Source organism: Pavona decussata, unplaced genomic scaffold, assembly GCF_977016875.1.
Source record: "Pavona decussata unplaced genomic scaffold, jaPavDecu1.1 SCAFFOLD_338, whole genome shotgun sequence".
NCBI classification, from domain to species: domain Eukaryota; kingdom Metazoa; phylum Cnidaria; class Anthozoa; order Scleractinia; family Agariciidae; genus Pavona; species Pavona decussata.
In genome coordinates, this window is record NW_028145726.1 from 23,831 (window position 1) to 50,837 (window position 27,007).

At 40.0% G+C, this 27,007-nt stretch overlaps 1 protein-coding gene across 1 annotated transcript in view; it reads left to right on the forward strand.

Annotated features, from left to right (window-relative positions):
• Positions 1-27,007, forward strand: part of LOC146453305 (uncharacterized) — a 49,951-nt gene that overhangs the window by 18,924 nt on the left and 4,020 nt on the right. Inside the window, exons 7-12 of the mRNA XM_085096755.1 lie at positions 5,339-5,533; positions 6,164-9,001; positions 22,445-22,484; positions 24,034-24,758; positions 25,232-25,423; positions 26,010-26,084. Of these exons, the coding sequence (XP_084952881.1) occupies positions 5,339-5,533; positions 6,164-9,001; positions 22,445-22,484; positions 24,034-24,758; positions 25,232-25,423; positions 26,010-26,084 (4,065 nt within the window). The remainder of the gene's footprint in view (positions 1-5,338; positions 5,534-6,163; positions 9,002-22,444; positions 22,485-24,033; positions 24,759-25,231; positions 25,424-26,009; positions 26,085-27,007) is intronic.

Genomic DNA, 27,007 nt, shown 5'->3' on the forward strand with positions numbered 1-27,007 from the left:
CACTCATATCTGTGATGTGCTCTCTTCCTCTCTAAAAGGAAGTCATGTTCAAAATTTCTTCTAGGTTGTAACCTTTTAAGAGATCATATTGTGTTTTGCTTTTGCATTCAACTAGAGCAGACACTTGTGAGCCGACTAGACGGTATTAAGGCTGTAATAAACAAATCGCGTTCATGAACTCGAAGTCTCGTTGCAATTGTTGTCTTCTATCAAGGACAAAAATGCAATATTTGTTGATTGGAAACGCCGGGGTATACTTATTGTTTCTTATTTCTCAAAATTTGGAGGATTGTTTTAAAGATTGTAATAGACCTTCATACCACTCAAACAATTTGATTCGCCAGCACATTCCAACACTTCCGTTGGCGATGTTTTCTTTGGGGCTCTCAAGTGATCTTTCCATTTGGAGTATTTTCGGAAATGCATTGCCTTCTCCTACAAATTATTGAGAACGTTTTTATTTGATCGTCCGTTGCTTCACGGAGAGGTAGTCTTCACAAATTCATTATGTTTGATTTGAACGGTTACGCAAATGCAAATGTTGTTCGCGTGGCCCAGTTCTATTACTTTCGCGACCGGCTTGGGTGAAGGGCAGTGTTAAAAAATGTTTTGTCTAAGTGATTGACAAGGGAGTCACAAGACCACAGTGAAAGGGTTTGTGTGAGGTGGGGAAGGGGAGAGGGAACGGGGGTGGGGGGGAGGGGGGGTTGCTGGGGTACTGTGTTTAAATGTTTGTCTTCATCTACGATGTAAACTTATTATTACTTTGTTTGTTTGTTGTTTTTCTTCTATTTGTTTCGTTTTGTGTGTGTGTACTAATTTAAAGGTCCAGCCTTTTCACTCAAGTAAAATCATTCGCGCCTGGTATGTTTTGAGTCTTGCACCCCACCGCTTGGTAATTTACCTCACCCTCCCCCCACTCCCTCACTTCTCCCCCCCCCCCCCCCCTTCCCCCTTCCCAACCGTACCACCCCCGAAAATGACGTCATGTATCCATGGTTGCTATGCCGCACCTATTTTGAGCATCAAAACCACTCTTCATCTAACGCTGGTTTAGTGGTTTCAGTTCAAGCGTTCTGGCAAACGTACACAAATGTTCATCAAATTGATGTCCCCTCCTCTTTGAAATCTGACTTTGAATGAAGGTTTGTACTTTAGATTTGAATTGAAGCGCACAAAACAAAGTTTCAATCGGCATTTATAAGGCACCATCACGATCCATGAGCATCTCATTTGCATTGACGTGACTTCAGCGTTTGCTTTGTTCACTGTTTGCATCTTTGTGAGGATACAGAATTCATTTTTTTATGTTTGCACATGATTCTGTCAAATGACCGTTGATCAAAGATCCTTTCTGGCGATGGGCTTTTAGCGAAATACTAGCCATTTTACCATTATAAATATTACCATTTTTGAATTACTTTGAACTCGTGTATTTACTCGTGTGGAAACCAATAAAGTCAACGGTATTTGGCGCTCTAAATACAGATCTGCTGAAAATTGGTGGAATAGCGCCCATTAGCAACTACACCATAAAGCAAACTTCAATAGCCTTTTCACAGCCGTAACAATTAACGTTGGCTTGTGTTTAGCTTTCTCTAAACAACGCCTTCAAATTATTCATCGAAGCTCCTAGCACATTGACCTTTAGCCATATATTACTAGTGAAATGCATTGTATTTTTTTACACTAACTTACTTTCATTTTCCTTCTCGCTTCTTTTGCAGTGCTTGGAAGCGTCAAAAATTTCTGTTGCAGATTTCTGATTGTGTTTTAAAAACCAAAGAGCCTTAGACAGGTATAGTCTTGATATATAATCTTTACATTCTTTTATAAGCCAGTCACGCTCAACTAGATTTTGTTGCATGCCATAAATTCGTGAAATGGCACAAAGTGGTTTCTTCGGCACATCAACAGAGGTTTCGCTAAATTTTCCCTAAATTTAGGGATATAACTTCGAAATGGCATGAGCGTGATACATTCGACTGTTAAGCCAGCGTTCTCTAGACCGCTTTTCATCGAGAAAACATTCACAGGCATACTATGCTTACTTCAAACGGTAGAAGATCCAGTGCATAATTGATCTTTTTATTTTTCTCGCTCTTTTTGTTACTGAAAGCTTTGTATTTCTGAAAAGCATTGTTTCCTTTTTAGTAGGGCTCTTGACACCCTGCTGAGAAGATAGCTGTATGTTTGCCTTCGGCCATTTATGGCCATTGTTAAACAACTATGGAATAATTTATGTGGCTTATTTTTAATGCTCGCGTGACATTCGAGTGAACTGTGTGTGCTGACAATTGAAAGGTGGGGTCTATAAGTTTCTTTCGCTTTATAAATGTTAATTGTTCTTTTGTTTCTTTGTTTTGAAGGCCGAAAAGAAGGACATAAACATTGTGGGCTGCGCATAATTAAGTCGAGGATCCATTACAAGTACAAATAGAATTTGGTTTTCGGTGAGTATGCTAAATGAAATAATGTTCATATTTTACTTAATAGTCCTGTTTGTAGAAATTTCAAAAGGCTGAATACTTGTTTTAGTTGATCGCCCTGTTAAACGACAAAACTGAGCATTTGATAAGTAGGTCAGGGTAAGAACTAGACTGTGAATAGTCTATCTTTTGCTTGCAAAAAACTGAGCCAGTGCAATATTCCGGGATGGGGCGGGGGGTGGGAGTGGCGCATGTGAGCCTCGTGAGTAGTTCTTCCTCGCGGATTCTCGAGTAAAAGAGAAACTGCGCGCAGTCTAGATAAGAATTTTATTCCACCTTAGCTCGGTCAATACGTATAGCATATACAGAGTGCTAAATTGATTAAGCTAGAAACATAGAAATTGTAGTGTTAATATAAAAGTAACCGGTTTTTAACGATAAGATCAACAATGAAATTTACTGATGCGATTCTTGAATGTCCTAGTTAGTTATTCGCTATAACGAGCCGAACTATGAAATGACTTAAAATAGCCGGTATAAATATACAAAGCTAAATCTTAATTGATATTCAGACAACTCTACATGCATACATATGTTCGTCTGGAATTTCTTTCTTCTGTTTTGTTTTGTTTTGGGAATTTTGAACATTCTTAGCAAACTGGGATTTCAGCCACAAATTTCCTTTTGAAAATGGTTGGAATGTTTTTATTTTTTGTCTTACCATTCGTTTTGATTTTTTTCAATCAAACAACTAATTGAGAATCAGATCAGCAAACCCCTCCCTCCCCCCTTTTCCAACTGACAAGGGCTGAATGGAATTAAGGGTTAAGATCACATTTGCAGACAAATATTATATACCATAAGTTGCTGATTTTTTCTTCCGTCGTTATTTCTTTCTTCAGTAACATGTCGAAAACAGTGGACAAACCTGTCAGCAGTGAAAAGATGCCTTACACTGATGATGGCCCTCCTGAGATGAGTGTGAGTCTTCCTTCCATGGGAGATGTTCAAACAAGAGCAAAAGATCCAAGTTATGCTCCACTGCCTGTTGACATTGTGTTACTGACAGTCAACGACTGCGAGTTCTTGGCTTGTTACAGGCAGTTGATCAATCCGTTTAGATGTTGGTTTGACGATATTGGTTACGTGTATTTTGAGGATCTGGGAGAAGACGCGGATGAGAAAGTGAAAGTTGCTTTAATTCGATGCTGTGAAGGCTCCAGTGGTCCTGGTGGTGCTCTGATTGCCGTAAAGAATTCCGTGAATGTGCTCAGACCTAAAGGAGTCATTTCCGTGGGTGCATGCAGTAGTCTCAACCCCCAGAAAGCCAAACTTGGCGACGTTGTTGTTTCAGCAAAATTAACAACGTATGCTTCTAAAGTAGTGACGCCAAATCAAGAACAATGGGCTGGCATGAGAAGTTATGTGAGCAAACGCTTCCTCAACGTCATCAAACATACAGCTGAGGGTTACAATGCTCCTCTCCAAAGCTCACAGTCTCGAGAGATCAAAGTTCATTGTGATGGTGAGTTTCTAAGTTGCCCCGAGCAAGTCCGTGCTGAGTGGCGGCGCAACCAACTGGCCGAGTCTCATCCTCAGGCGATTGCTCTTGAAATGGAAGGTGAAGGTGAGTTGGCAGTTTAATTGGGGTGCAAGATAACTAATGATAAAAAATATAGAGCCGTGGAAAACAAGTTTTTTGTCCTCACTATGAAGTGATTTGCATGAGACATTTCCTCGATCACTACCCATAGGCACTCACTCCAGAAACGAAGGTTATCCGTGGTTTTACGCAATTTGCAATAAAATCCTATGATTGTTAGACAGTTTTCCGTATTTTTATCACAAAACGCAACGCACACTAGTGCATAAAACATTTGGGTAACGTTTTCTGGGTGAAATAAAGTTCACATGCAGAAAATCCGGCGAATATGAACTAAGGTAGCAAGAGGCGAGGTAATAAGCCGCAGCTTTTGGTCGGTTTTGCCCCGAGTACTCATTTAATATGCTACACGGAGCCTGCTGCTTATCATTTATCTATTTGCATGTACTTTGCTTCATCCAATAAACGTTCCGTAAAATATCTTCCTTTGTTGGTATTAAGGAGTGTTTACAGCAGCATTTGATGATCAGATTGAGTGGCTCATTGTCAAAGGAATAGCTGATTATGCAGATGGTACCGAGTCAACAACAGAGAGTTGGAGTCCTTTTGCTAGTGTGATGGCAGCCTCTGTTGTAGCACACATTTTAAGGGATCCTAATGTTTTCCGTACGTGGCCCCATTATCAAAGTGAAGGTAATGGTTGGTAATGAATGTCTGTTTAGTTTTTGTCCTTGCTCTTTCATGATCGCAATTTTATTCGGTGACCTATTTTTTGAGAGGGTTGATGCTGGATACCAAGACCAGGAGAAAATTTTGAGCTGGCAGTTAAACACGCTAACCAACTAAAGAACCATTGAAAAAAAAAAGTCAGAAAAAGTTACTGAAAGCAACCGCTAAAAATATTTAAATTATTGCAAGAATTTCTGTCACTCTTAAATAGTGATGTCCTTATAAATAAATAACGGGGGTGGTTTCCAAGGAATATAAATACAAAGTAGAAAAAAAAAAGATCGGTTACAATTAAATATGGCAGGGTTATTTTATCTTAGGAGTTAGAGTTGACTAAACAACCGTGCTCTGTAACAAACTAAGAAGCCCTCGAAAACTCGCTCTCGGCTTTAACGAGTACATACGTAAATAAGGAGGAAAAATATAGTAGCGAACAAGTTGTAACATAAGAATATAATTATTTTGCATACTTTGCAGGCACCTTCCCCACACTCATCTATTGTTGATGAATTTAACTCAATATATGTTCTTGTCACGGTGCGCCATTATTGTGTTTCGTCATTTTGTGTGTCTACAGAAGCTTCTTCCCATTGTCGAAGCTCAACTGAAACAGAACGTGGAAGAAAGCGGAAGCGGACTGATCAGCATCCAGACGCCTCTTTGTCTTCTTCCCATATTCAAAGCCCAATAACAACAAAGAGTAGAAGATCTTCATCTACTACCCAGGCTCCAAAACGGACTAAAAGCAGGACAATGATTGAGGACGATGCAGGTATGCTATAAATAACAGTATGCGAGTCACGTCTTGAAGTTTCGTTATACTTTTAATTTTTTTTTATTGCTCCCATTACGTTTTGACAGGGAGAGGGTACTACTTTAGAAACTTTTCAAATCGGTGGGTAAAATCTCTCGTTGATATGTACGGTAAATGCTTCGTACGCGTAATTAAAATCCCGGCTGGAGGAAGTTTGGGTCGAAAAACAAATAGAGGGTAAAAAAGTTCAGCGATTTCTGACCCAGTAATTCTTCGAATGTAAAAGGAAAGCCATTAAAAGATACTTGAAGATCACAGTCCTCATAAGATAGATGGGGTTTTAAAGAGATGTAACGTTTAGTTAGATATTTTCTTAGAAACCATATCAACGCTCGAACCTTCAAGCAAATCCACACTCCAACGTCGTGAATAAAAAAAATATCACTAGAGGCCAGCAGGGTTTGGCGGGTGCTCGTCTACTTTGTTTTGTTATGGAACGTACAAAATCCCTATGTAAAAACATAAGATGAGATAATTTCTTAAGAATGCAAAAGTGAACGACAAGTCACTGTCAAATAGTGTCGATTAATAGAAATACATATAGACAATATCCACATTGGCACTCACTGGTATCTTTTGTCTCTGTAGAAGCTTCACAAATAAGCAACTTTATACAAAGGATCCGTCAATTCTACCAAAGACGTGAAGCCCAGGTTTTGCCAGTTCCTTGGCATGAAGATTTTTGCTTCCATCTGAAAGACCTTTTTACCAGACTTAGGATCGTTGAAAAAGAAAAGACACGTGGAATGTTGAAGGATGAAATCACCAACATGACGGGTATCTTTAGAAGACACAAAGATTGCCAAAAACCAAGGATCGTCCTTATTGAAGGTGAACCTGGCATGGGAAAGACGACCTACTGTCAAAAGTTGGCGTATGATTGGGCGACTAAACAAGATAATGAATGGGACGAGTCCTTCCCCAAAATTGAAGTGCTGTTGCTTCTCAGATGTCGTGATATTAAATCTAGCATATGGGAAGCTATTGACGAACAAATTCTCCCTGACGATCTTGACAAAGAAACTAGAGATATTCTTCTTCAATTCCTCCGAGAGAATCAGTCCAAAGTACTTTTGGTGCTCGATGGATTAGATGAGGCGGAACCTAGCAAACTAGACATGTACCTTAAATTAATTCAAAGTAAAGAGTTTTCCGAATGTCACATTGTTCTCACATCTCGTCATGAAACTGGAAAGAAAGTGAGGCAATACTGTGACGCATTATGGGAGATAGCGGGTTTCACCAAAGTGGATGCGAAGAGTTTCATAAGGAAATATTTCCAACAAAAGGAACACTTGGCTGAAAAGCTTATCAGAAACATTTGGCCCTATCGTTTTGATGATGATGATAATGATGATGATGATGATGATGATGATGATGATGATGATGATGATTATGATGATGTCTTACAAAGGGAACAAAGCTTACGGGAGCTGACGAAAAATCCACTAAGTATAACCTTACTCTGTGTTCTTTTTGAGGATTTTGACGGCGATTTACCAAGCAACAGAACACAATTATACATCGAAATTGTCGTTTGCGTTTTGCGGAGATTTGAAAAAAAGAACGGTTTGTCAAGCGACAGTGGAGACCTTATTACAGTTTACAAGAAACACCTGATATCCCTCGGGCATATGGCGCTACAATCTCTTCGCAATGGAGAGTTACATATCGAAAAACAGGAAGGCTTTTTCAAAGGAAGCCCTTTAATCAAGTTCGGATTTCTTTCGATCCAGACTGGTGGTAGTAAGAGAATACCTTGCATACGTTGTGGATTTCTTCACAAGTCTTTCCAAGAATTCTTTTCCGGCCTTTATCTTGCGTTTCAGGTTCTCGACGGAGAAATTGACTGTGCCTCAGTAGTGACTGATGAAAGATATCGGAATGAGCTATCTCACGTTTTCAGGTTCATGGGTGGAATCGTAGCCTCAAAGAGTGAGGAGGCCGCAGTGTCTCTTGTAAGTAGTTGGGTTGAGCATATAAATTACAAAAGTTTCTCCTCCAGCACTGACCTTCGTAGAGATCTTCCATTGGTCTTCGTCTGTGTATCGGAATGGACAGTCCATAAGGAAAACTTTCGTGCTCAATTAGTTGATATTATAGGAAAGCACCTTGATCTCTCCTTTTTAACCGAGTTGAATTTAAATTGTTGCGGTTTACATTCTGATATCGGCGCTGATTCCGTTTCCCAGGCTCTCAAAGTAAACTCCTCCCTGACTAATTTGAATTTGAGTGCGAACAGAATGGGTCATACCGGTGCAGAATCTCTTTCCCAGGCCCTCACAGTAAACTCCTCCCTGACTAATTTGGATTTGCGTGACAACAGCATTGGTGATCCCGGTGCTGAATCCCTTTCCCAGGCCCTCAGAGTAAACTCCTCCCTAACTATTTTGGATTTAAGTGACAACAGTATTGGTGATCCCGGTGCTGAATCCCTTTCCCAGGCCCTCACAGTAAACTCCTTTCTGACTAATTTGGATTTGAGTGGGAACGGTATTGGTCATACCGGTGCCAAATCTCTTTTCCAGGCCCTCACAGTAAACTCCTCCCTGACTTATTTGGATTTGAGTGGCAACAGTATTGGTGATCCCGGTGCTGAATCCCTTTCCCAGGCCCTCACAGTAAACTCCTCCCTGACTAAGTTGAATTTGAGTGACAACAGTATTGGTGATCCCGGTGCTAAATCCCTTTCCCAGTCCCTCACAGAAAATTCATCCCTGACTAATTTGGATTTGCGAAGGAACAGTATTGGTGGTCCCGGCGCTAAATCCCTTTCCCAGGCCCTCACAGTAAACCCTTCCCTAACTAATCTGAATTTGGGTAGGAACCGTATTGGTGGTACCGGTGCTGAACCTCTTTCCCAGGCCCTCACAGTAAACTCCTTTCTGACTAATTTGGATTTGAGTGGGAACAGTATTGGTCATACCGGTGCCAAATCTCTTTCCCGGGCCCTCACAGTAAACTCCTCCCTGACTAATTTTAATTTGAGTGACAACAGTATTGGTGATCCCGGTGCTGAATTCCTTTCCCAGGTCCTGAGAGTAAACTCCTCCCTGACTAATTTGGATTTGAGTGGGAACAGTATTGGTCATACCGGTGCCAAATCTCTTTCCCGGGCCCTCACAGTAAACTCCTTCCTGACTAATTTGGATTTGAGTGACAACAGCATTGGTAATTCCGGTGCTGAATCCCTTTCACAGGCCCTCACAGTAAACTCCTCCCTGACTAATTTGGATTTGAGTGACAACAGTATTGGTGATCCCGGTGCTGAATCCCTTTCCCAGGCCCTCAGAGTAAACTCTGCTCTTACTTATTTGGATTTGAATATGAACAGTATTGGTAAAAAGGGTACTATTTGCGTTTCTGAGGCTTGTAAGCTTAATAAAGCGGTATTTGTTAAGTTATGGGTTTCAAATTTTTTGATTTGACTGAAGAAAACATTAAAACAAGAAGTTCAAAGATAAGTGGTGACTCAAGCTTTAGTTCACAACAGATGTTTCAGCTAAGTTTAGATCTGTAGGCTTAGAACTTAGAATACGGCCATGACACTTCTAGGGAGAGCTTTACAGAAGGTGTTTTCTGTGTTTATGTTCAAAAAATACCAAATTTTGACGTTTTTTTTTTATAAAATGAAGGCTGCTGAGAAGTACGTCGGAGACGAAACGTTTTTCCAGATTACACAAAACGATTTTATATAATTATAAGAATGGCATATTAATTTAAAATTTTGATGTATTTAGACGTGAAAGGCCATTTTAAGAGAGGTTTTCGCTCAGTGAGGCTTAACTGTAATACATAAATGATAATTTTAGTCACTTACACCTTATACTTGTCATTAGAAAAGACGATTTTAAAACCATGTACAAACGATTGCCTCAATGGATTGTTTTTTTATGAACAATATATAAATATTGAAATTACTGTGAATGCCTTAAGGGACAGTTGTAAATATGTTTTTTATTAAGTATACAACATTAATTTTAATAGAAATAAATATGTATGTGGGTGATATTTCTGTCTCCTCTTTTATATTTTTGCTTTTTTTTTTTATCTTGGTAATGACGGTAATAATGGTCATCGTGTTTCAGAAGCGAGTAATCGACCGAGTGACAGGCATTTTCGCGATAAGATAACTGTTGGGAGACTTGTCCAATTCGACCATGCAGTTAAATCCCCGCTTTGCTGATACCAGAGATGATCGTTATTGCAGACAATATTCAGAGCCATCTGACAATCGAAAAACACCAAATCTGGAAATGAATGAAACAAGACCGAGGATGGCTACCATTGTTTTAAAAGAAAAGTTTTGGTTTAATACAATGAGAAAAATGTTCAAATCATTACATTTTGTCTTATACCCATGTAATTAAATTGAATAAATACGAAACTAAAATATTAAGAATGGCCAGCGGTCAATGTTTGTGACTCACTCGGGGAAGAGTGGGAGTAGAGCAGGGATATTAGGCGAGCATGAGGGGGAGTGGGGGGTGGGGGCTGTTTTTGGTGGCATTCACACAGGATTTAAAGTCAGCGGCACCGACAACAGTCTTTTGAAGACGATCATGGTGCAAAACTAGAAACCTTACTTATACCGAATGTTACCTTTTTGTTAAATCTCGACGGCATATGAGGCGAGTTTGGTCGAGCCATGGTTTCTATTTTGGCGAGACGCCAAAATAAACATGGCGAGACCAAACGAGCCTGATGACTCGACTAAGGTGACTCGACCCAGTTATTTTTTGGCGGTACCACCCTACTTTTAAGCTCTCTGGTTTCCCCACTTTTGATTTCATCGTAAGTGTAACTCATAGAATGGATAACATATAGATCAATCTACAATATAGCAATAAAATTTTGGCGATCGGAGTAAATGTCACGTGGTTATAGTGCCACGCCCCTTTGAGGTCTGAGTCGAAATTCTGCTGTTGCAGGCTTTTTTTTCCTGAAAATCTCTTGGCTACACATAGTGCTCATTAGTGCCTTGCGCTGAACAGAGTTTCAACAAAATCGCAAAGACCCAATTCGAGAAATTTAGCGCTTTCAAATTTAGGTCATATTTTATGTAAAAATGATAAGCAAACTTTGCACGATTATATCTAATAAAACTATGACATTTATTTCATTATTTTGAGGATCTTTATAACAGATGGGTCCTTACAAGTCAGCAAAAAAGCTTTAGAGCCTTGTAAATGCGCGCGATTTCGAGCAATGCAAACATATAGAAATTACAGTTTTAGCTATTTGTTGACGTCTTCCCGACTTATATAGGAAGATTGAAGGGCCTCTGCTCGCAGGGTAGCTTGCCGTTGACTAGATCACTGTACTTGGTCCACACAAAAAGGCATACGGTCATTTCTGATCCTGGTTATGCGGTCGACCCTTAGCACTACATTTCTATGTTCCGTCATTGTTAATATGTTGGAGTTTCGATGTAAAAAGAGACGAGGTGAGATGGGAAAATGAGAAAGAATACGAGACAATTAGTGAATATCAAATGAAGTTTTACGTTTGTGCATATGTAAAGAAACCCCGTGTACGATGCAGTACTTTATCACTTGACAGTACTTTTGTTTCGTAGCGCTGCCAAAGATGCGACATATAAAGTAACTGAGATTCAGTGCATTAATCTGCAATTACTTTCCACTCGCCCAATACTTCAGGTTTGCCCAATACGAGTTGGGACTCGGGACACGACGAAGATCCCGATAATGAAAGTATGATTAATAGTCCGCACGCCTTGTAGTTCAATTCAGTTCGCAAACGAGGGGAAATGAACTGAAGATAACTTAATTCCCAGTGAAGTCATTGCTGCAGCACAGACCAGCAATGATCCCGATAATGAATATGCGATTAATGATGATCTCTTTAACCATGGCCCAGGAAATGTTTGTTCTTGACTGACTAAGAGCGGTCAATCGCATCGTTGAATACGGGATGCGAGTAAGTGAAATTCCCTAAAACAAACAAACAAAAAACAACAACAAAAGATAAGTCAGTTTTGGAACAGAATCATAGGTTTAGAAGTGGCTAAATAAGATGAGAGAAAAACTGAGCTCAGTCTGAGAATCGAGAATAGGAGATGAGAGCTAGCAACTATTTGAACTGAGAAAGAGCGCCGGACAGAACATGGGATTAGAATAAGAAAATATGATTTGATATAAGCACATAACAGAGAATATTAGATGAGAATTAGAGGTAAGCGGGGGGGGGGGGGGGGGGAGGGCTGGCAGCTACCTTTGAACTTGCCACTTTTCGGAAAGACATGATCGCCCCAATAAAGAAATCTGTCAATCATTCGAAAAACGTAACGAGCATGCGCGAAATGCGAAAGATTCATGCCATTTTGTCCGTGGCGACTCGACGGTGGAAAACGCGGTCGTATTCAGTTAACTATTGTTTATTTACTCTTAGCATGTGTTTTTGCGGTAGTACGAAGTTTGAACACTGCGATTAATCAAGACCGCTGGAATAAGATGCCAGCTTTGTTTTAGGTTAGTAGAGCCGGCAGCATTGAAATTGCGAGCGACATGTTCTCAGCTGAGCTGAGATTTTACCAGCGAGCGTATTATGGTTTTCGTCGTCTCAGGAAGATATTCCCGTCGACAAAATGGTAGATTTCAATTTCGATTCTTGTTCAGTTCTGAAGAAACTAGAAACCACACAGTGTTTCACGACTGTCATCGCGAAAGCCGAGAATGTATTAAAGCTTATTTCTCAAAATCGGCTTGGAACTTTAGTGTAAGCTTATTAAAAGTATTTGTCCCACATTTTATGCGTATTAACTGTTGAAAGCGTACTGTTACGAATGAAACAGCATGTTTATTTTATGGAATTCTCCCTCTGTTTAAATGTCGCGTGACGACAGTTATTCCTGTAAGGTTAATTTTAATGCACAAATGGTTTAAATGCATACACAAGGAAAACGGCTTGAGTCCTTAAGACATTTTTCGATAAGAAAATGTTGCAGCTGGAAAGGATAGCTTATAAAGATCTCAGAAGAAGATTGCTTAACATCATCGTGAATAGAGCTACCAGGTTTTTATGAGCGGTTGCAAGGGTGTTTGTCTCTTGTCTGTACGGGGAGATTAACTTACGTGTAAAGACATTCAAGTCCTTATTCTCTTGTGCAAAAAATTGGGAAGTTGAGTTCAGTAGCACCGGGTGAACAATGTACTGATACACTGAGATCCTGCAGAAACCACATGCATGTGCAAAAAACCTTGGAAGGTACATGTAAATATTATTGTCTCACCTGTCACCCTTACAGATGTCCATGACCACCTGTATCGGTATGGTGGTTTTCCCCCATTGGTGGATGTCAAAATGGGGCTACTGGGAATACACCCTAAAACCCAAGGGAGATACAGTACCAAATAGATCCTGGGATGGCAAATCAACCATGGTTTCTCTATGTATGCAACAGCCATTTCAAAGAAGACAATCTAAATTATCACCCCTTGATTACTGAAGTGTTTCTAAAAACTCGAGGATTATTCCAGCTGACCACATTACTCTGGAGTATAATCACGATAATGTCATCAGTACATGACAATATACATCAAAACTGCAACATATTGCAATATTGTTTAATTGGTACATATTGTGTAACATAGTCAAGTGTAATTAGCATATTGTAAATTATACAATTACTGTACATTTTCACACACCTGCACAGTGTAATGACTGGCTGGAGTATTGCTGTTTAGCACCCTGCCTCTTTTATGTTTCAGTTCTCACCCCAGAGGTATGATAGACAAAAATCTAAAATAATAAAAGGTTACTTCATCTCTTCCTTTAAAATAATGAGATTTATTACCAAGCATACATACTGAATTCAAAAGTCAATATTAATTTTGTGGCTCACTTGGCAAAGTTGAAGAGCAAAGTGCTGCTTACATCACCTCTCAACATTTCACCGTTTAGAAGAGATTGGAAAAGAAAAATCTGTTGTTGAGGTATAAAAGTAACATTTTAACTAATTAAAGCAAAACAAAAAATTAGATCACCAGAACCTCCATAGTTTGTTGACTCTCAGTGGGTAGTTGCTGTAAAGGGAGGAAATTCTACAGTGTACATAAATGAAAAAATAGGGAAGATAACGATAAGGTGGAATGGAGGAAGTCTTACTACCTCTCGCGAAAGTCAATTTCTACAGGAGCAGGTCTAGCCCTGAGAACTGTGTCAGATCTAGATACAGCCAATCCACTCTCCTAAGCGACAACCCTTGGTGTACGACAAAGTGGTCGCTTACGGGAAAGATCAACAAAATCATGACCCTAATGCTGGACTGAAAAATTAATTACCTAAAAATATTACCATAGCAGCTAAAATTAGGCAGATAAAAACTAATTTATTTGATTTTTTCACATCTATTCATTCTTCTGACGAAATTTTGTGTAACATTTTGGAACAGATCACTGAAACAATTCCCATTTACCTACAGATCTAATTATAGTAATCTTCTCTGTCTGTAAACTGTCAGTTGTCCGGGGTAGCGTCATTAATAATTGAACTCTTGTTACTTCTGAGAAATTATTTACTCAGATCATACGCGAATATGTTGGGTGGTCGCTTACCGGAAACAGAAAACAAAAGAATATGTCAAATTTCTGGCCTACAAAATGGTCGCGGTCCCTTAGAAATTTGAGTGGTGGTTGCTTACGAGAGAGCTCTTGAAACAGTATTTAACTGAAAAACAAAACGGTTGTTTACGAAGTGGTCGCTTACAAGAAGTGGTCGCTTTGAGAGAGTTGACTGTACTGATCCTCTCCGGGGTCAGCTAGTCGTTGGTTGCAGTATTGTTTTTCGCTGCAGAATTTGCATCCGTGATCCGTCTTGATGACCAAACTTCAGGTAAAAAAGCGGCCGAAGCCTTCCTGTGTTGTTTGGACGTCGAATAGCCAAATTGTTTGCGAATCCGCACAGACGCGCTTTCACACAAAATCGCCGCCATTGCCTGATTTCATACCGTGGGGGTCTGGGTACGAGTCTGTGTATTATGGGTTATGGGACTCAACACCCACATAGCCGGAAAGAGCACACCGCACTTTCCAACATTTCCAAGTTTGGTGATAATCAAGCTAATATTAGGAAAGATACAGCCATTCAAAAACTCCAAATTTTACTAAGAAATGTATGGAACGCCGGACGTGTGTCCGGCGTTCCATACATTTCTTAGTAAATTTTTAAGTTTTTGAATGGCTGTATCTCGCCTAATATTAGCTTGATTGACACCAAACTTGAGGATGTTGTAAAGTTCGATGTGCTCTTTCCGGCTATGTGGGTGTTGAGTCCCATAACCCATAATACACAGACTCGTACCCAGACCCCCACGGTATGAAATCAGGCAATGTTTGTTTATCAAAAAATCATTACTTAGTCTCGCTCGGCCAAATTTCTTAACTGGGGCGATCATGTAAACTCGGATCCAGGCCTCGCTGCTGGCCGCCCCTGGAGGTAAGATTAAAATAGGACATGAGAGCAAGGTAAAAATATTAGAAGCTGTAGAATACAAGAAGGATTATGAGAAAAGAATACGAGAAAAAAATATGAGAGAATTTCCACAACCGCCCCCCTCCCCTCTCTGGCCCCTTCCCGGTCTAGATTGGGTCAAAGAATAATGAAGATCAGAGGAGCTATGAAGGAAAACAGAATGTGGAAAAGAATATCGGAGTGAAGAGTCATAAGAAATAATACGAGAGAGAAAATTAAAAATAATGTTCCAAAGTTTAAAAGACTCTGCCCTATAATGACACCAAAATAGATCATTATGAAACACTTTGGTGTGTTAAGATTTGAGATAGTATGACATCAGACATCGGACATTCTTGTCCCTAGGTTCCTCGCCAAATTTAAAATGGCGGTAAAGAGAAGACATTGGATCTTGGTCGTCTGTCATTTGAATTTCACGAGGACCTTGGTGTCGAGGGTGAAAAACAGAGGTCAGATTGATATACATTATTCATCCTTGGTTACTCAGTTTTCCCGTTATCAAAGTTTTCTTTATCCAAATCTGTGTTGATTCATTCGATTCTAATCCCCCTTTGGCTTTCCAATTTGCAACTACCGTTCCAAAACGTTCTCTACCTTTTCAGCCATCATTTGGAAACACAAATAGGGTCAGATAAATTATACTCGAAAATTCGAGCATTATGCTTTTGAGCGTCACCCCTAGGCCTGAAAACAAAGCATTATGCCGAAAATTATGCTCATCTTTCTGCGTTTTGTTCCACTTCGATTTAAAAGCCTTAAAGTGCTTCCCAATCACCCCCTCCCCTTGTCCGTCTATAACAGATAAAACCTACTAAAGATAAAAGTCTTGCTGAAGTTCACAGCACAACATTTTGCTGGACCAAATTTCTCAAAGTGCAAGTTATAAAAGCCACGGCTACTGTTTTACAGTGCTCAGTCGATCTATGCTGAAATTTTCATTATTAAAGGACTTAAAACGGAGCTTATAATTTTTGGCCATCTACATTCAGTTGACTTTGCGAGACAGGAATTCGATGCTTTGTCTGCTTTCTCCCTGAGGCACGTGGTGTGGCAACGCGTGATTCGGGGAGCGGGCGGGTTCAAAGTACGAAACTTGATAGGACATGGGTTTTGTTGCATTTTATTTGAGCTGGCTCTGTCGCTGGTTTCATATAGAACTGCTACACCGTGCTGACGAGTTCCAATAAGAACGAAACAGCTGTCCACGGTTGCAGCCCTGTTTTGTCGGTTTCTGTCGGGTTGTTGTCTCGCAAAGTCAACTCTTTCACGTAGTATCAGCCTTGCAGTTTGTGTTACAGTTTATTTTTGGCTGATTAGGTCTCTTGTAGATCCTACGTCAACTGACAGCATTATCGTTCGCGGTCCTTTGCAGTTTTCACGTCTACTTATAATTAAACAGCCAAATGAATTTCAAATGAATTTTCTACCGACTCCACTCTGAAGCAGAAAGGAAATAATAATTTTCAGGTACTTTCTCTCAAGACAAGTAGTTTGTTGAAGAATTTTCCCACTTTGTCACCCCCACCCACCCACCAACCATTCCCCCCCCCCCCCCCCCCACATTACACAGACATACACACGGAAACACCGACCTGTTTTTTTTTTTTTTTTTTTATAGCTCTCATTTCCTTTCTCGAAACGTGCGTCTTCTGTTGCCAAATAACTTTATAAGGCCCGGTTCATACGTCGAACTTTACATGAGCCGAACCTAATCATTTGGTTCGGCGCATGTAAAGATCGACGTATGAATCAGTTGGGATCGACAGATTTGTATTTGGGTCGACCCGCCGTTCTATTCGACTGCGCCAGTCGAATAGAACGGCAAAAGTTCGACTTCGATTCAGACGTCGAACTTTTCATGTGCCGAACCAAATGCATACGTTACGTATAAATTATATAAATTATATCTATCCCAGAGGTCTGCGCGTTCCATCGACTTGGCATGCGCAAAGGACTTCATTCTGAACAAGATGGCGGGAAAAGCGGAATGTGCTTGTTCTTCTTGTTTCGAAACAACTGAATATACTTGTCTGAGATGCGAAAGATTAAAAAAAAAAAAAAAGGAATCTATTCTTGAAGTGCACACGCACAGACAGAAACTTTCCAATACAGGCTATATCAAAGGCGAAGCGTCAAGACTTCTGAGAACAAAATCTTCAAAAACAACATTTGAAGAAAACATTACTCTATTCAAACAGAGATTACGCAATAGAGGTTAACTCGATAACCTTATAATAAAACTCTTTCAGAAGTCAACCTCCGCGAAAGAATGTCGGCACTACAAAACAAACTAAAAACCCGCTAAAACATTTTGAAATTTGTTATGGAATATCGCCCTTCTTTGCCTAACCTTAAACAATTCAGATGAGTAAATACAGGAGGCATAATCAGGGATGGAGACCGTAAGCGTGGGGTCCACGCTTACCCATGAGTTGTACCAAGAAAAATCAATTTTTAGAAAAAATTGCACCCCCCCCCCCCCCTTATCACGTCATAAACCCGCGTGAATACACGCAAATTTGCGTGGGGCTACTACCTTATATGTGACACGGAAAGCAGCTGAGAAAAAATTCACTAAAGATAAAAAAGTCCTTACCTGTCTGAGTACATGTCCGTAGAGTGTAAGCTTTTTTCATTCATTTAACAGTAGCAACGCACGCAGCGCCACCGTTTTGGCACCTTTTTGACTTTACTGTGAGAGTCATGTGATCAATAGGCCGCCTATCCCAACTTTCCCGTCTTCTTTCAATTGTTACCTTTTCTTTGTGATAGTCTAATTCCTTAAATGTGGGCACTGAGGAGATATTCGCTGGCAGAATTTTAAAATTTGGACGCCGTTTTGAACAGGTGGAAAAAATTTCAATTTCTCCACGCGCGATCCTGGCCGCTTACACGCGTGCGCGCACGTGCGTATGGCGCAATTTCTTTCAAAAAATAGATTTTTTGGTACAATACATGGGGACAGGCCCACAAGTCAAATTGGCATCTCGTTACGGTCTCCATCCCTGATTATGGCTCCTGGTAAATGACACTTGATAGAAAATCTGCCTCTGCTAAGGGAGATCTACAAAGACCCTTCCTTATACTTTCGTACAGAAAAGGGAGATCTTTGAAAGACGTACTCGTGAGAGTAAATGAGCTTTGAAGGTCATATTCTTCCTTATCTCGCTCAGTAGGAACCGTGTTTGGCCTGTCTTTATTATTTTACCAAGCGAGCTCTTCCATGTCAGAATTCATCTTTCCCGCCATTTTGAATCTTGTTGAGTAAAAACAACAGCCGCTGACCACGAAAATCTACTTTCTCACTTTAGCTTTAATTAAGTTCGACTTCAGTTAGGTTCGACGTCTGAATCAACTGCCGAACTTAATTATTTGGGTCGACCTTAATAGGTATTAGGTTCGGCTCATGTAAAGTTCGACGTATGAACCGGGCCTTATCTAAACAATCCTGATTTCCAGGAAAACGATGAGCTTACGTATGATAATTAACAGTTTCTCGGAAAACGAGGAAGTGCATTCTTACAGGAAGTTGTCTCTTCTCAGTTTCCGGTTTTATAGCCAAAGGCCGTGATTGGAGACGTCTGCACGTACACTTCGTTCTCCGATGATGTAGTTTATAAATGCATCACTTCTTCGTTTATGTCGATTTTTAGTGGGCGAAGACTAACTAAATTCTGATTGCGGAGCATGTTAATAAAGTCAGTTATAAAACATGAGCTTCAGTACAGGGGATCGAACACTGCGCGAAAGGTAACACTCTATTGCCACGTAAATTTTGAATTATAAGACTCGCGTTTCTTTTTCTAAGGGCCGCATCTCAGATATCTAACAAGCGAATTTCACAAGCTTTTTCAAACTGTGTTTTAAAAGAATGTGATAAGCGAACGCGATTGAAAACCGCGACTGTTGTTAAAATCTCCCCTCCCCTCCCCTCCCCTCCCCTCCCCTCCCCTCCCCTCCCCTCCCCTCCCCTGCCCTCCTCCCCTAATACCCTTTAATAGCGGAACTCTAAGCTTGAGACATCTAAGTGAGCTTAATAAACCAACTGGAAGGCTAAAAAAAGAAAATTGAGAAATAGTTCTTCTTGTGAGGCGAATGTCAACACTGGTTGGTTCTGTTCATTTACGGAATCAAAGTGCTATCGATCAGTATTGAAAATCTTAGACCATTTGGAACAATTTGCCGCTTTTGTTTCACAACGACGGCAAATAATGTGAACGTTATATTAATAACTATTCACACTCATCCCCCCCCCCCCCCCCTCTTCCCTCACCACCGCATCAGGAAATAAGGCAAAAGAAGATGAGAAGACTATCTGTCCATTGAATGTTTCCATTGACCCGTTTGGGTCAGGGCTTTGTCAGCCTTACAGCATCTATACAAGTGTATATTATTAACGTTTCTCCCTCAGATTTTCTCTTTGCGCATGGCAGCAAAACCGGAAAGGAGGGGGGGAGCTCACCTTCAAGAACTGAACGATGGGATCAGGGCTGGAGGGGCCACATCATTATCTGAATGATGTTGTGTTAGTTTGCCTTTTACTTTGTTCAGTTAAGTTCAAGCTACAGGACGGCTAGCTTGCGGGCATAAGCATCTAGTTTGCCGTCTGTTATCTCACTCGAAATACCACCAAACAGTCATCCTTTCTAATGACAGAGTCTTCCCGACCCCTCCCCCGACAAATTACGTACGTCAGTCGGAATCTTTCATTTTCAGTTTAGACTTCCTCGCTTGCGAAGTTCATTTACATGATGTGCTCTATTCTTCATCTTCTGAGAGTGCAGGTATGTTCCCTAAATAGGTAAGCTTTTCGAGTTGTCTAAATCGCATAAGAATTTGTTCAGTAATTATAGAATCATGAACGCATTATGCGCAATAGAGTTTAACAAAAGCGCACAGCGTCTTTGAGGTCTAGCCAGCCGTGGGTACAACAGATCACAACAGCCCCCGCACCGACAATTAATGCTTGTCTTATTCATTTCGTTTTGTAACTGTGATAAAATCAACAACTATAAACGACAGTCATATCTGTGATGTGCTTTCCTCCTCTCTAAAAGGAGGTTTCCAAATTTCTTCTAGGTTGCAACCTTTTTACAGATCATATTGTGTTTTGCTTTTGCTTTCATCTATAGCAGACACTTGTGAGCCCTCTATACAGTATTAAGGCTCGGTAATAAACAAATCGCGTTCATGAACTCGAAGTCGCCTTGCAATTGTTCTCCTCTACCAAAGACAAAAAAAACAATATTTGTTAATTGGAAACGCCAGGGTTTATTGTTTCTTATTTCTCAAAAGTTAGAGGATTGTTTAAAAGATTGTTATAGACCTTTACACCACTCAAACAATTTGATTCGCCTGCACATTCCAACACTTCCGTTGGCAATGTTATCTTGGGGGATCTCAAGTGACTTTTCCATTTGGAGTATTTTCGGAAATGCATTGCCTTCTCCTTCAAACTGAAAACGTTTCTATTCGATCGTCCGTTTTATCACGGAGAGGTAGTTTTCACAAATTCCTTATATTTGGTTTGAACGATTGCGCAAATGCAAATGTTGTTTGCGTGGCCCAGTTCTATTACTTTCGCCACACTTGAGTGAAGGACTATTAAAGAAAATTTTGTCTAAGTGATTGACAAGGGAGTCCCAAGACCAAAGTGAAAGGGTTTGTATGAGGTGGGGAGGAGGGGGGGGGGGGGGGGGGGGAGGTTTGCTGGGGTACTGTGTTTAAATGATGTATATCTTCATCTGCTTTGTTTTTTTGTTTCTTGTTTTTTATTTGTTTAGTTTTGTGTGTGTGTACTAATTTAAAGTTCCAGCCTATTATCTCAAGTAAAATCATTCGCGCCTGGTATGTTTTGAGTTGTGCACCCCACCGCTTGGTACTTTACCTACCTCCCCCCCCCCCCCCCTCCCCTCCTTCCCACCTCCATGCACCCAGCCCGAAAATGACGTCATGTATCCATGGTTGCTATGCCGCACCTATCATGATCATCAAAACCACTCTTCATCTAATGCTGGTTTCAGTTCAAGAGTTCTGGCAAACGTAAACAAATGTCCATTAAATCGATAATTCCTCCTCTTTGAAATTTGACTTTGAATGAAGGTTTGTATTTTAGATTTGAATTGAAGCGCACAAAAGAAACTTTTAATCGGCATTTAAAAGGCACCATCACGATCCATGAGCATCTCATTTGCATTGACGTGACTGCAGCGTTTGCTTTGTACACTGTTTGCATCTTTGTGAGAATACAGTATTCATACTTTTATGTTTGCAATTCTGTAAAATGACCATTGATCAAAGATCCTTTCTGGCCATGGGCTTTGAGCGAAATACTAGCCATTTTACCATGATTATAAATATTACCATTTTTAATTTACTTTGAACTCGTGTATTTACTCGTGTGGAAATCAATTAAGTCTTAACGGTGTTTGGCGCTCAAAATACAGATCTGCTGAAAATTGGTGGTATAGCGCCCAATAGCAACTACACCATAAAGCAAACTTCAATAGCCTTTTCGCAGCAGTAACAATTAACGTTGGCTTCTGTTTAGCTTTCTGTAAACAGCGCCTTCAAATTATCCATCGAAGCTTCTAGCACATAGACCTTTAGCCATACATTACTTGTGAAATGCATTGTATCTTTTTTCCCTAACTTAATTTCATTTTCCTTTTCGCTTCCTTTGCAGTGCTTGAAAGCGTCAAAAGCTTCCGTTGCAGATTTCTGATTGTGTTTTAAAAACCAAAGAGCTTTGAACAGGTATACTCTTGATATATAATCTGTACATTCTTTTATAAGCCAGTCACGCTTACTGACTAGATTTTAATACATGCCAAAAATTTGTGAAATGGCTCAGACCGGTTTCTTCGGCACATCAACAGACGTTTCGCTAGATTTCCCCTAAATTAAACTTAGGGATATAGCTTCAAAATGGCATTGGCTTGATACATTCGACTGTTAAGCCAGCGTTCTCTAGACCGCTTTTCATCGAGAAAACATTCACAGACATACCATGCTTACTTCAGACGATATAAGATCCAGTGCATAATTATTCTTTTTTTCTCGCTCTATGTGTTACTGAAAGCTTTGTATTTCTGAAAAGCATTGTTTCCCTTTTAGTGGAGCTCCTGACACCCTGCTGTGAAGATAGCTGTATGTTTGCCTTCGGCCATTTATGGCTATTGTTAAATAACTATGGATTAATTTATGTGGTTTATTTTTAATGCTCGCGTGAGATTCGAGTGAACTGTGTGTGTTGACATTTGAAAGGTGGCGTCAAAAAGTTTCTTTCGTTGTTGACTTTTCTTTTGTTTTGTTTTTTTTCTTTTGTTTGAAGGCCGAAAAGAAGGACATAAACATTGTGGACTGCGCACAAATAAGTCGAGGATCTATTACAAGTAGAAATAGAATTCGGCTTTCGGTAAGTATATGGTGATGTTACTTAATAGTCCTGTTTGAAAAAATTTCAAAAGACGGAATACTTTAATTTTTTGTTTTAGTTCATCGCTCTGTTAAACGAAAAAACCGAGCATTTGATAAGTAGGTCAGGGTAAGAACTAGACTGTGAGCAGTCTATCTCTTTCTTGCAAAAAAATGAGCGCGAGCGATATTCCGGGCGGGTGAGGGGGGCGGAGACAGGAGTGGGAGTGGCGCATGCGAGCGGCGCGAGTAGTTCTTGCCCACGAATTCTCGGACAAAAGAGAAACCGCTCGCAGTCCAGATAAGAATTTTATTTCACTTTAGCTCGGTAAATAGGTATAGCATATACAGAGTGCTAGACTGATTAAGCTAGAATTATAACATAGCGCGCGTGCATCCTAATCTAATTCCTTTTGGCGTCATCATGGTACAACATACGCACGGCCATGCGTCCATCCGATGACGTGTGATGGTCAGATGGGTGAAGCATGCGTGCGCTGTGTTATTAAAAAACTTTTACAGAGAGACAACACCATAAAAAAATGTATATTTATAAAAGATTGAAGCTTAATGAAACGTTAAGATTAAACCGATACGAGAAACCATTTTCGCCTTTTTTTTTTTTGCACAGAGAATTTTGTAATTAATCAGGAACAAAACCTGTTTTCCAGGAATCATTTACTTTATTTTCACTATGTTATAAAAGAATTGGTTCATGCTTTTAGCTGTGCGTATATCAAGTTATGAATGCACTTGGGAAGTTTGGAGAGCACGAGAGAAGCGTAAGATTTGCTCAAGGTGTGCATCCATAACTCGATATACGCACGCTAAGCATGAACCAATTATTAAACATAGAAATTGTACTGTTAATATAAAAGTAACCGGTTTGTAACGATAAGAGCAACAATGAAATTTACTGATGCGATTCTTGAATGTCCTAATTAGTTATTCGCCATAACGATGATTTAAAATATCCGGTATAGATAGACCAAGCTGAATCTTACTTGATATTTAGACAACTCTACATGCATACATATGTACGTCTGGAATTAATTTCTTCTTTATTTCGTTTTGTACGTTTTTTGGAATTTTTCTCATTCTTAACAAATTGGGATTTCCGTTGAATTAACAACTCAACAGAGCCACAAATAGACCATCTCCGAGTTGCCGTGAACCTCATTATGAAAGCAAGGCTAAGTGTAAGACTTTTCACATGAAATTAGTTTTATTTGCATACGAATGAAAACTAATTCTCATAATAAAATTTTTGCACTTAACCTCGCTTTCATAATAAGATCCAAAGCAACTCGGAAATGACCTATTTTCTTTTGAAGATGGTTGAAATGTTGTTATTTTCTGTCTTATCATTCGTTTTGATTTTTTTTTTCAATCACACAACTAATTGAGATTCAGATCAGCAAACCCCTCCCTCCCCCCTTTCCAACTGACAAGGGCTGAATAGAATTAAGGGTTAAGATTTGTTATCGCATCTGCACACGAATATACTATAAGTTACCGATTTTTTCTTCCGTCGTCATCTCTTTATTCAGTAACATGTCGAATACAGTTGACAAACCTGTCAGCAGTGAAAAGATGCCTTACACTGATGATGGCCCTCCTGAGATGAGTGTGAGTCTTCCTTCCATGGGAGATGTTGAAACAAGAGCAAAAGATCCAAGTTATGCTCCATTGCCTGTTGACATTGTGTTACTGACAGTCAACAACTGCGAGTTCTTGGCTTGTTACATGCATTTGATCAATCCGTTTAAATGTTGGCTTGACGATATTGGTTACGTGTATTTTGAGGGTCTGGGAGAGGACACGGATGAGAAAGTGAAAGTTGCTTTAATTCGATGCTGTGAAGGCTCTAGTGGTCCTGGTGGTGCTCTGATTGCCGTGAAGAATTCCGTTAATGTGCTCAGACCTAAAGCAGTCATTTCCGTGGGAGCATGCAGTAGTCTCAACCCCCAGAAAGCCAAACTTGGCGACGTTGTTGTTTCAGCAAAATTAACAACGTATGCTTCTAAAGCAGTTCTTCAAAATCAAGAACAATGGGCTGGCATAAGAAGTTATGTGAGCAGACGTTTCCTCAACGTCATCAAACATGCCGCTGAGGGTTACAAGGCTCCTCTACAAAGCTCACAGTCCCGAGAGAACAAAGTTTATTGTGATGGAGAGTTTCTGAGTGGCCCCGAACAGGTCCGTGCTGAGTGGCGGCGCAACCAACTGGCCGAGTCCCATCCTCAGGCGATTGCTCTTGAAATGGAAGGTGAAGGTGAGTCGGCAGTTTGGTTGGGCCGCAAGCCGGATAACTAATTACAAAGTAGATAGAGCCGTGCAAAATAAGCTTTTGTCCTCAGTTAAGAAGTGATTTGCATGTGACATTCCCTCGATCACAACCCACAGGCACTTACCTCAGAAACACATGTTATCCGTTGTTTTACCTATGATTTAACCTATGATTGGGGGAAAGTTTTCCGTATTTTTATCACAAAAACGCAACGTAAACTAGTGGATAAAACATTTGGGTAACGTTTTCTGGATTGAATAAAGACGACATGCAGAAAAACCAGCAATTCTGAGCTAAAATAGCAATAGGTAATGTAAAAATCCGCAGCTTTTGATCGGTTTTGCCCCGAGCTCTCAGTATGCTACACGGAGTCTGTTGCTTTACATTTATCCATATGCATGTACTTTGTTTTATCCAATAAACGTTGGGTAAAATACCTCCCATTGTTCGTATTATAGGAGTGTTTACAGCAGCATTTGATGATCAGATTGAGTGGCTCATTGTCAAAGGAATAGCTGATTATGCAGATGGTGCCGAGTCAACCACAGATAGTTGGAGTCCTTTTGCTGGTGTGATGGCAGCTTCTGTTGTAGCACACATTTTAAGGGATCCTAATGTTTTCCGTACGTGGCCTCATTATCAAAGTAAAGGTAATGTGCGGATATTGATTGTCTGTTTAATTGGTGTGCTTGTTGTTTTATGATCGCAATTTTATTCGGTGGCCTATTTTTAAGAGGGTTAATGCTGGATACCAGGACCAAGAGAAAATCTTGAGTGAAACACGCTAATCAACTAAAAAATCATTGAAAAAGAATCAGAAAAAGTGACTGAAAGCGACCGCTAAAAATACTTAAATTATTGCAAGGAATTCTGTCACTCTTAAATCGTGATGTCATTTTCTAACCATTGTAGAAAAAAAAAAGCATCGGTTTCAATTAAATACGGCAGGGTAATTTTATCTTAGGAGTTAAAATAGGCGTCTTTTCCATTGACTAAACAGCTTTGCTCTGTAACAAAGAAGCCCTCGAAACTCGCCCCCGGTTTTAACGAGTGCACACGTCAATTAAGCCAGGAGGAAAAATATAGTAACGACCACGTTATAACATAATAAAATAATCATTTTGCAGACTTTGCAGTCACCTTGCCCACACTTATCTAGTGGTAATGAGTTTAACTTAGTATATTCTCTTGTCACGGTGTGCCATTAATGTGTTTCGTCATTTTGTGTGTCTACAGAAGCTTCTTCCCATTGTCGAGGCTCAACTAAAAAAAAACGCGGAAGAAAGCGGAAGCGGACTGATCAGCATCCAGGTACATTGTTAAAACAGTTTGTCGATTTTCCAGTTTAAGCATCTGACCATGGTATTTTTAGAGCGGTTTTCAATTGAGTAAAGAAATTAATTGCGTTTTTACTTTGCTTTTGCAATACAACGCTCTGTGATTGGTTGATAAAACTCGCGCCACTTTCTCAACGGATAAGATGTAAACCCAAAACTAATCGTGCCTCGCTTGCGTGTGTTTTCGTGCGCTTGGCGCCGGTGACATGTCTTTTCTTTGAATTCGGATTGGCTCATTTCACCTGTTGTGATTGGCTAGAGTAATTACTTTGGTTTTGGATTTACGACACTCGATTGAAAACCGCTCTAGTAACTATTCACTGTACTAAACTTACAGAGACTACATCAGGTGATTTAATCCACTGTAATTAGTTGTAACTGTTTGGTGTAACTGTTTTCCATAGACAGTTACACCTACCGGTACGATAGAAGTTGTATAGATGCTTGGTCGTTGAATGGAAGCTGCTTTCTCATCCTTTGTTTTATGATCATCGGGCAAGCAGGAAAACCACCTATCAATATCTTTGTTGTTGGTTGAAATTCTTTTAATAAATGCGTTTTCTTCAGAATGAAGCCATCGGTCGATAGAGAAACACATTGATGTTAAATTTCAAATATGACAAATTAAGCTAAGAGGGCGAAAATAATTCGAACCACATTCAGAAAGTAACAAGAAATACACTTGAAAGTCTTTCGGTATTTCGTAATGAAAGCTTAAAGAAGAGAGTTGAATTTATTGAGATATTTAATGAAAAATTCTACTCCCCACACCTTAAAATAGGGCAGATAAGACACGAAACTCCAGCTATTATAGTAAAACGCACGATTGGTGATCCCAGAGGATACCAGTTAAGTAAGTTTCTTTTCCATCGAATATCGAGGTCTCCCTCGAGTCAA